The sequence below is a fragment of the Halyomorpha halys genome, unplaced genomic scaffold (genome assembly GCF_000696795.3).
Source record: "Halyomorpha halys isolate HHAL.00 unplaced genomic scaffold, Hhal_1.1 Scaffold110.1, whole genome shotgun sequence".
In the NCBI taxonomy this organism is placed as follows: Eukaryota; Metazoa; Arthropoda; class Insecta; order Hemiptera; family Pentatomidae; genus Halyomorpha; species Halyomorpha halys.
The window spans coordinates 2,623,688-2,635,401 of NW_027112640.1; the positions used below are offsets into that span (position 1 = coordinate 2,623,688).

Here is an 11,714-nt window from a genome sequence, read left to right on the forward strand (position 1 = left end):
AGAGACAGAGAGAGAGAGAGGGAGAGTGGGGGTGAGAGGAGGTGGCAGGGGGCAGACAGCTGAGGGGTGGCTTGAGCTGGGCCGGGCAGTAGCGATGTAACCGTCCCCGGGGCCGGAGTTACCCACCCGCCATGGGCAACGGCATGAACAAGGTACCGATATAGTATATAGTAATCTTTATACATAGTACCCTATATTCTAAAGTATATAGTTTCATAGTCTGTATATTATTAGATATCATTGGTGTATAACTGCTTAAATTATGTCTGAAATGTTGAAGAAATATAATATCAAATAAGTTGGCTATCTTACTAGAAAATCTTGTTCAGAACTTTAAACAATAATTTTTAATGATCAATTTGTTGTTATTGATGCCTCGGACTTTAGAATCAAACTATTCTTTAGAAGCATTGATAAAATGTTTACGATTGTGATTATTTTTGAATATTATAATTTGTGTTACGCCTTTTTACAGAAACGTTTTGTGTTTTATGATGATATTGCTTCTTAAATGTAAATTGAATGTTGGAGATATAATTTAAATATCTAAATTGAAACTAAAAAAAAAACGATTCATGAGTTAATACGTATGTATGTTTGATATACCCTTCACAATTGTGATCTGTTTTGATAATTTTTTTTATTTCAAGTAATTTAAAGGAAATGTTTAGAATAATAATTTTTCGATATGTACTCTAACGTAATCTTTTTCCTTTACTTCAAAAAATCTTTTATAATTTCTACAACTAAATAAACATTAACAAGTTATAACATTTCCATAATTTAAGGTTAGTTTTTAATGCATCTAATTATTATTTATTATTTTATAAATTTTGTTGGTGTCTCCATGTCGTTAATTTGATTTGGCAGTGACAGTAAATTTTTTGGGTGTATTTCAAAGAAAGTACCGTAGACTTGAGTTATTTCTTTGTTCGGAGGCCCCTTACAGACTGTTCCAAAGCTATCCGATTTGTCACAAAGCTCAGTATATGGTACACTTCTACATCTATGAAATACATCCGATACAAAATAAAAAGTAATTTTTTTGTAAAAATGTTCATACTGCCTTTGTTTGTACTACCTAAAATAAATTATTATTTACCTTGCTTTGATTTCTCAATATTGATATGACTCCGATACTGACATTAAAAATCTCTAATTCTAATGCTCAATTAAGAATTAGGCTTTATAGGCTTACATTAAGAAAAAAGGAGAAATTAAAAAAAATATATATTCGTTAACTATTTTTTGTTCTTTTAGACCACACCCCGACAATCTTCCGATTTAGAAAAAATATTATTTTTATTTTTCATTCTCTCCACAGTTACTTCATTAAATAAAATTTGGTTTACTTTCTGTGAGATGAATATTAAATTTAAATAATTCAGGGACCGATATTTATAATTCAATATTTGCCCAAAAATGAAACTTTTAAGTTTTACTATTAATTATAAAAAAAATATATAGAATAAAGGAGCTATAAACTAAATCAGCAACTTGGTAACGTCCATAAATACTAATCTTGTGCTTATGCCATTTGTTCATTCCAAAACATGGGAGTAATAAATAAAATTAAGGCCAATGTCCTAATTTTACTATATTTATAGTTGGACGCTTTTTAATGGGCCAATGCCAAATCTGCAATAATGTAATTAACGGCTAATGTGCACTGAAACAACTTTATCTCAAATCGAATGAAGTGGACATTGGCCCTTACTTTACGTAGGTACAGAATTAAATATAACTAAAAACAGAACCGATTATAATAATATATAATCAATATATTGTTATATATTATAATAATATATAAGTAAAAAAACAAAATATATTGGTATAAATAATAATGCCTTAGACGCATTTACATTATTGCTTATCGCATATCACATATTATTTATTCATATCCGATTATCAACAAGAATTACACTTGTATACATCAAATTTTATTGTGTAATAGCTATTAGTAGTTTTAAAAATCGTTAAAAACATTTTAATTCAAAACATGCTAATCATTTATTCGAAAAAAGAAAGGTTAATTCGATATTTTAATGACATAATCTTTTAATTTGATCTAATTTTATATTTTTACCCTTTCTATTTTGTTTTAAATTGCAATTTATATGATACCCAGCTTATCTTTTTATTTTATCTTAGTGTAAAAATTTATCTATTTGTAAATATTAATAACTTTTTATAGTTTTTTATAAAAATTATGGTCCACCTTTAGTAATACATATTTTTTCAAAATTTTCCATACCTCTTTGTTTATATGCTATTAAAATAGTATGGTATAAATAGCAAATCCTACTCTAAGTGAGTTGTTGAATAAGGCTTTGTAATTGAGGATAGAGAACTACCCCATTCAGCACTTAATCAATTATAATCTCTATTTCATTCACAAGTATCTCGGACTAAGATATATTTACCTTCAAATAATATTTTTATTTATGTTCTGTCGCCGGTATTGAACTTTTTTAATCAATAACAATAAATTATCAATATTTAATTTATTGTTATGGTTAGAATTTCACTATTCTTTATTAAAAAAACCCTATATATTGGGGTTTGTGTTAATCATTATGATAAGTAGATTTGAATTTTCCTAAAATAAATGTATTAATGTATTTTTCTTATAATTTATTTTTGCTTAGATGCTGAAGAATAAATTTGCTTTTTCTGATTTTTTTTAGCTGAATAGCTGGGTTCATATGAGGTATGATTTGTTGTCAGCACACAACGTTATCTTATAACATTCTTTTAAAATAAATTAGTTAGGTGTCTTACAACTTTAAAACCAGTTTTATGTATTCCCTGTCATAAGGTCTGTTTGTGCTAAACCTTATTTATTTTTCAAAATATTCCGTGTCGTCCTGGGAAGGTTTAAAGCTACTGAAATTCTTGATCCCTTCACCAGCAAAAAAGTTGAGATCGAAATTAAGCATTTTCGGTGCATATCTCAAAGATGTTTTGATACATTCTTGTTGATTTCATGAAATTGAAAAAATTATAGATTATCAAATTCTTACCCGCGCGTAACTCATTTTTGATACATTGTAGTTAAAGGTTCTAAACGACCCATGACTTTATTGTTTCTAAAAAAAATTCACTGGCCCACTTTTATTAGAGCTTCTTATGCTTTTAATATGTATATATATATTCTTAAATTTAAATTCACATAATGCAATCAGTGTGAAGTGGGGTAGCTCAGTGTGAAAGGCGCTATCCTACTAACTTTAAGACCCCAGATTCGAATCCAACTGTGGCAGTTAATTATTTATTCTGTTACTGTGGCCGTGAGTCAACCATGTGGTCGGGAGACCTCCACCCCAGCCTCTGTAAAGGTGCCCTTAACTATAAGAAAATCCGGTGGTTGAGGGTGACCATGAACAAATCACTTCCTTGTATTTTCAAGAAATAGGACTTAGGAAAAAATACCCCTTCATGGATTGTAGCAGTGCAAGTTTTTATTTTTAACACAATCAGTAATATTTTTATTTATTCTACAACAAGAAACAAATCGATTGGTGTTTAATAAACTGGAAATTTGTACGGTACATTTTTTTTATTTAAGAGCATTTTAATGAACTTGAAATTAAAATCGTAGAAGAGTAATTACGATTGGACCTACATTTGCAATATGGAACCAACCTATGTTTTTGAGAAGTTGTGTTTCATCAACAGTTTTATCAAACAATTTTATTTCTCAACATGTATCAAAGCACAGCGTTCCTCTATATCAATATTAGATATAGATAGAGCCTTGGGTTTCGTTGTGAAATAAAAGAAATCTTGAATAGTTTATAAAACATAATGGAAAAAAACTCGCGTTGATTGTATGTAGTATATGTCAACATTGTGTGAATAAATAAAAATGGGTTCGTAAATGTTTAGTTTTAACTATGATTGATATAGAACTTTCAGTTACGTTGATATAATCTGTATACATCCTCAAATCTAGAAATAGCTAAGAATTGCCGGGTGTGTTAAAATGTAAAGCTAAAAATTCACAGGATTTTTTTTCAATAGGGATCTAGACTTTATGTTCATTAAACTGTATATCGTTACAAATAAACTCATTCACAAAGACCTTAACATCCATTTGTTGCAGAATTGGCCCAAAACAAATATGCCTCTTTCCATTCCAAACTCCTTAACCATCCTAACCCATTAATTCTTAATCTTTCATCCTTAACAATCCCTGAAAATCCTCCGAGGCGTCTGAAAAGAAGATGGCCACGGGACCTTCTAATTTAAATTAATGTTTGAAGTACCGCCGATGGGTGGTTCCTTCCCAAGATTTTCAAGTGTATATGAAACATACAACATATTTACTTATTGTATTATTTTATACAGTTGTAAATTACATTAAATAAATTAATAAAAAAAAAACTGTATATACTGTAGATGTTGTAGTGATAAAACGTAATGTGATGACGTATTTTATTTTTTATAGTCTAGTTTTCACTTAAAATTGAATCTTAATTTCAATGTAGAGTAAATATCACTGATATTTTTCAGTATTATGATTGAAAAGTGATAAATAGTTTTGCAACTTGTACGGAATTGGGGATTTTTTTTAAGGGACACTGTGGGCTGTGGGCTGTGGAGGTGAGCAGCTGAACTGCCAGAGCAATATCAGCTCGTCGTCTACTTTTGTTTCCTTTTTTCGGTGGGATAATAACACTTTTCACCCTTTTATCCCTTCTTTCATTTCGTTTACCGCTATTTATTTTATTTTTGTTCTCTTTCTCGTTACACTATTTCAGAATGAGGATTTTTTTTAAATTTTCTTTTTCTCAAGTTCTACAACAAAACTACAAGAGACAGTTTGAGTTCTGTATCTATTATTGAAAATAATTATGTATAACACCAAAGTAGCGCACCTGACTATTAATGAGGACATTGTATTTGAGTTAGGACTACTAATATAATGTAGTACCTAATTTATAACTTCGATATAAGCCAATCGATTATTTTGTGTATTTAATTACGTATCTCTAGTTACTCATTTTTGTAATTACGAAGATAATAGAAAAAGAAAAAAGATCATAGTGATTAAATTTTCATGTACGTCACTACAGATTTGTTCCAACGATACTTTTTTTTTTTTGTATGGCCTAATAATAAAAAAATCTGATGCAGCGGTCGCAACAGACTTCACTTATCACCCTAATTAAAGTAGAATTATTCCTAGCTCGTGTCATATATTTACTCAGAGATATTTTTATATTATATGGATATAATTTCGCTTTCTAAATTTCTAAATGAGCCTTTCAGTTGACTGATTACTTAATTCCAGTTTCAATAATTGTTAGAAGATGGTCCTGGTGGCAGTCAGAAAAGGTTCAAAAATAGCAGAAAAAACTATTTATTGAGTTTTTCTGCGAATTTTCTTAACACCTACAGTCAACTAATAATTTTCCAATTTCACTAGTTTTCAGAAAAGTACTTTTAATCATATTTTTTTTTGGAAAAGTATAGAAGAAATACAAAAATATAACAGTTTGTTAAAATTTATAATCTGGTGTTAATCATTTATTCAATGTTAAATTGTAATAGAATCAATATTGAAAATACTAAAAATGATCTTATGTAGTAATCGTCTTATCAACTGTAAGGCTCATGTGTAGGTTATGTAAAATATAAGTAATTATTTAATAACTTTTTTCAATACTTTATTTATTGATCAATATTACAATATACGATTGTTGGGCAATAGGCAATAGTAATAACTGATCACATTAATATTAAAAATAAAAAAAATAAAGGGGAAACACTTTATTAAAATATAAATATAAAATTGTGCTGCCCAACTTCATCGGGTTGCTAGTCACTCAGCATAATTATTTTAGTCTAATCAGACGATACTTTTAATCTAACAATAAATAAGCCTACATAAGAATACAATAATAATTACAAACATTACTAGTGTACAACATTAGAACATGACTTTTTTTTTTCTCATCTCTTTGGTCCTTTTATTTTTTTTTTGTCTTTTTCTTTTTCTCTTTTTTTCTCTTTTCCTTCCCTTCTTTGATAAAATAATATAAGAATAAAATAAATAAGTAAATAAAAAAAAATTACATAAAATCTCTCTCTATATATATATAAACAGAAGGATACAAATCAAACTAAATACATAAAAAGAAAAAATAATAATATTTATAATAATAAAATAGTCACTAGTCACATTTATATTTTCATATACAATATTTACACTATCGACCAGAGAATCCCCGAGCCCACTCTATTCCCCACGTGTGAGGGGTAAAGCAGGGCTCTTTGAGATCCCAGCACATCTCTCTCACTGCGTCACTCGTAATGAACCAGTGTAGGCTGAGTAACTTTAATAACTATGGTGACAAAACATTTATCAGAGTTCCCCTTACTTCATATTATTATATTAAAAATATCAATGGAGGTTCAGATTAAATAGTTTTACCGTGTTAATTCAACCGATTCACAAATATTTCATTCGTATTTGACATTTCAGTAAATACATAAATATAGCTTGGTGGTTAAAAATCGATTTTAAGGAAATGCTTAGTAACGATTATTCAGGAATCGAAGCATGTATATATGCTGACTACTCAGCTTTACCAACCCCCAAGATCGAATGAGGTTTGACATGCAACAACTGAAGTCGATAGCTACTAAATTTACATATCTTTATTTATAGAATATATAAATAGTCTATGTAATATATATAATATATTACGTGTATAAAATATAGTAATATAAATAATGAAAAATCAGTGCCATTTTAGTTTAATTGTTGGAATATATGGAGAGTGGTCTCTAACGCGATATGGCTGTGCTAACACAAAGTTTAATGAGTAGAGTGCAAAAAAGTGGTCTTTCATGTGCTGTTAAGAGTTAAAAGGATTTTTTTTTAACTCTAAAAGTAACAACTTTGAGTTTATTTTTTTACAAATTAACGACAGTGTTTTGTAATTTAAATCCCGTTCTTCCTAACCACTGCTTATTCGAGAGTAATTCGTTATGTTATTTTCAGCTTGAAACATTATCCAGAATGTTGTAGGGGGTCAATTCATAAAAACACAATCAGGTACCTTGTATCCAGACGTCATTTCCTCTGATCAATGTTGAAAATGTATAATGGAACATGAGTAACAGTGTAATTGAAAAGTTAATAAATTTTTTTAAAAAGAAGAAAGAAGAAATCAAATTTCAACTATCGGCATTTTTAGGAGGGATTTGATTAAAAGACTGGGCCATCAGTACACTATCTAGGAAATAATTATTAGCTAAGAACAGCATCAAATTAAGCAGATTATTTTCATCATTATCAAATTAGATTCTACAAATGAATTGGAAATGACAGCAATTCTTTAAAAGTATCGTGATAAACCTAAGTGACGAACTTGAACTGATTTAATGTTTTCAAATAGACTTTTTGAAGCATAACGGCAAATGATTAAGTTTTTTTTTTAATTTTTAGTAAAATTTAATTTAAATGCATACAAATTTATTTTAACGGCTTAATAATTGTAAATTATAAATTTCGTATATGTAGCTCCTTGTAAATAAATAAATAAGGTAATGCAAAAAAAAAAAAAGGTAATGCAATACAAACTTTTTTCTTTTTTGTAATAAAATACAAAGTTCTGTATAAAGTTATTGTAATTAATTCATATTATGGTGTTCATTGGTGCAAAGTACAGTAGGCTGTGATAAATGGTAGATTATGGTCTTCTAATTTTAGTCCTAATTCAATGAATTTATTTGTTGTTATCAATAACTGTTTAATATTTTAACTAAAAGTGTTTAAGAATAAAGGTGTTATCAGGAGAGACTCTTCCCGTTGTTATATTTAAAAAAATGGTTTTACAGTAAATATAAAAAATAAATTGTGATCCTAGGTACCACAGTCTCTCCTATTTGGCTTTGACTTTAGAATGTTGAAGAGATAGGTATATAGGATCCTTTAAACTTAAGCAAATATACAACTGGAACAAGTTTTCAGTTATCAGTTTAGTGAATTAAGTGGAAGGATATTTTGCTCCCCATTCTGTACAACTTTAAGTCCTCCCTGCTGTCTCAAGCCCTTACATTAGCAGTTAACTTTGTTTTCTCATGTCGCAGAGCACATGTAGAGACGACACCCTTATGTTCAGAAAGCATATTAAACAGCATTCTTATTAAGGCTTTACCTCAAATTGATACTATTTAGATCTATGATATTAGTATCTACAATTTGATACTAATTAGATTCGTTTTCTTACTAAAATTTGTAATGATAGAATCCATCATTACTATTTTATTTGTTCTATAAGTTATAAAAGTTTCTTTGGGAAATGAATAAAATAATTTAAAGTTTTTTGAAAATTGTTCCTTAAGAGCATTTATATTTTCAAACTTTTAGGTAAGTAGCATAAAGATTTGCTTTCTATAGTTGGATTATTTTAGAAAATTTTGAAACCTAGTAAGGCATAGATATAGTTGTGTTTATGTATTTCCTATGCTCGACAAAAAAAAAAAAATAATAATATTTATATATATATTATTTTTTTTAGAATTGTTCATCTTGCAAATGTGATATAAATATAAACGAAGGATGTAGCTATATGAATTTGTAAGTGGGAGGAGGATAACTTAAATTTCACTACAACCTCGGTTTTTCCAACTGTATTTAAATATTTCCAACAATATTATAAAATATTTAAATTTTTTCAACCCTTTTAAATTTGAACTTTTCACTTACAAGTTACGAATCTATTAACAAACATAGCACTATTTCTTTGAAATCGCAAAATCGTAAATTCTGAATTATTGGTTTTAAATTTTAGTACTCTTTGATTAAAATGTTTGCTACAATTTTGACAGTTTGTAGTTGATTTTCAATTTTTAACCTTTACAAATTTTTGAATTTTCAAAATATTAGAGGGTTGGTGATTGATTCTCTCTTATATTAACCAGTTATCAAAATTATTTATTACCTACAAATTACGTATTGCGAAATTTTCCAATAAACATTTAGAGGTATAGGTAGTGAAGATGGTTGGGGATGCGATCAGTGAAGAAGCCAAATGAGAAAGAGAGTTATGGCCACAATTTCAGGTCTGCCTCAAGGCTAAGAACAAAAACAAGATAATGACTTCAATAATGACTACAGGAATTATAAGAAGATTACAGATAATATATGTACATAAGTAGTATTGGAAAAAGGTATCGTGTATTAACAATACAGAATGAGAATGTTTTCATTACTATTTCTTTTTTGATTAATTTTTAAATACTTTCAATTTTTACATCCATTTACTTAATTGATTTTCATATCTATGTTCATTTCTTTTCTTCCTTTCTTCTTAATTTTTATATTTCTATAGTCTATATGGTTGTTATGAAGGTCTGAAATTCTGGCTGAAACCTTGGTACTAATAAATTAGTTTTACCTAGTTTTCTACTTCACTGTTCGCGCCCCTAACGATCATCTCCTTATATGATATCCACGGTCAACTCATTTCGAGTTATAATGTGTTTTTATTTATTTTAAATATATGCAATTTATCTTTTCTATTGAAATCAGTTTTTTTGATTTATTTTTCTCCTCGCATTACCTCTAGTGCTCACTAATTTGTAAAGATATATATTTGAAAAACACAAAAAAAAGTTTACCACTTTTTTATTTTAATAATTAGTACTTATGTACACACATATATATATTGGTTGAAACTTGTACCGAAAGTTTAATATCTGAGTTACTAAAAATTGAATCTGATTAATAAATTCAATCTGCAAGTGGACCATTCTGTCTCTGAGTAGATAATGGAAGATAGAAGTTTAGGATCTAGGTCTAAATTTTTTTAATTATATATAAAGTTGTCTATCTATTTTATAGCATATAAATTTGTTTGTTTGAAGCATGGAAGCAATGGATATATTTTCAAAATTATGTTTGAAGGATGTATAGCACTCATATAATTATACAAAGAAACAATCTTGTACTTTAGGAATTAATTTTTTTTTTTAATGCGCTGTATTGAATAAAGCCCAAATTTATGTTGAAAAATGGTAAATAAATGTATTCCTAAACAATTATTTTGTTTTGGATTATAGTTCAAATACAACGTACATGTGTGTCTGCGAGCTCAAGGGTTGATCGGTAAAGGCTTTCTTATTTGTTGTACTTATCTGCGTTAAATGCTTTAGCTTGTAGTGTAGGAATTAAGTTGTCGGATTGTGTATTTTTCTCGTATTAAGGAAATGGTAGGAAATTTATATAAAACTATTCGAGAAGCTTAATGTTAAATGATTGGACTTCTCAGGAAAGCAGTAAAAGTAGTAAAAGTAAAAGTCAGACCGAAATAAATAGTCCTAAAAGTTTTAGACTTAAAACACTTTGAAAACGACATGGTTCTTCAACAGACACAAAAAAAAAAAAAGTTTTGGGTCATTGTACGTCAATTCAGCTACACACAATTTTGAAACTTGCCATCTCAGATTTTCGATCGAATTATCGGAAGCGATTCTTCTTATACTTTATTTACCTTATTACTACCTTAAGATCAAGGACTTTTTTCAAGTTGCAGTCGATACACGGTGGTTTACAAAATAATTTTGCAAAGCATTAATTGCAATCTTAAATTTTACTATTTGTTACGTTAATTATTCAACTTAGTATTTTATATTATTAATTACAATACAATTGAATGAACTGTGCATATAAAATACAATGCGTTTGTTAAAAAAAACAAACAACAAATATTGGTGAAAAACGTTTCAATGAAACCAACAACCAAAACTTGTTATTCGTTTTTTGCCCATTTATTAGGAATTAACAGTTCTGTAATTCAAAAACTAGTGGACGTATTTCAATAAAATTTAATATTTTATCACCTCTATACCTTCACAACATTTGTAGGGGGAACCCAGCATCGTGGCGTTAGTAAAAAGTGCAAGATTAAGATGGTTAGGACACGTTGAGGGGATGCCCGATGAAAGGATTTCCAAAAAGATGGTTTATGGCAAACCAGATAGAAAAGAGAAAAGAGAACGTCCCCGGATCAGATGGCAGGACGATGTGGAGGAGGATTTGAAGCTCTTGAAGATTGGCAGATGGAAGGAGAAAGCAAGAGACCGTGTAGATCGGTTGGCTGTGGTGAAGGAGGCCCGGGTTCTTGCAGGCAGTGCAGTGGCATAATAATAATAGTAATACCTACACAACACCTATGTAAAATTGGAATAAAATCTGTGGTGTAAAGGTTCAAAAGGGGCCGTCCGTAGCTCAGAGGTAGGCTCTTAAACTGTTAAACTTGACTCCTACCATGGTTAGAATAGGTTGATCACCTGTAGACAGCTATACAAACTTCACCATCTCTGTGGAATGCCTTAAAAAAAAACAAGGGTTCAAAAGATGAGTAGACATGGAATGAACATTCTACCAACACATTTGTTGCTTTTTCAGTGGAGTGGATTAAAGGATGGTCGTTCAAACTAGTACAAGTCAAAATTTCAAAATAATCTATATATTATAAAACACTTAACCTATTTCGGTGATTTTCTAACTAATATTACTTTTACTGTCCTCCCAAAATTTGAAATAGTTTAACTTTTAAATTCGATTAAATTTACTCTCCGTCGTAAACCTCTACCCTCCTGTCCTACAGTATCCTTTCTAAATACTCCACTAACGCCTGTTGAACAGATTCGATACTTAGGACTTCATCTTGACAAGAGACTTACTTGGAATCCAC

At 29.1% G+C, this 11,714-nt stretch overlaps 1 protein-coding gene across 3 annotated transcripts in view; it reads left to right on the plus strand.

Moving 5' to 3' along the window:
* LOC106677870 (dual specificity protein phosphatase 22) overlaps window positions 1-11,714 on the plus strand; it is a 208,555-nt gene that overhangs the window by 20,780 nt on the left and 176,061 nt on the right. The window contains exon 1 of one of the 3 annotated variants that reach the window (XM_067050443.1): window positions 38-152. The exons of the other annotated variants lie outside the window; for them this stretch is intronic. Coding sequence (XP_066906544.1) covers window positions 132-152 — 21 coding nt within the window. The 5' untranslated portion in view covers window positions 38-131. Of the gene's footprint in view, window positions 1-37; window positions 153-11,714 lie in introns of those variants that run through there. 3 annotated transcript variants of the gene reach the window in all.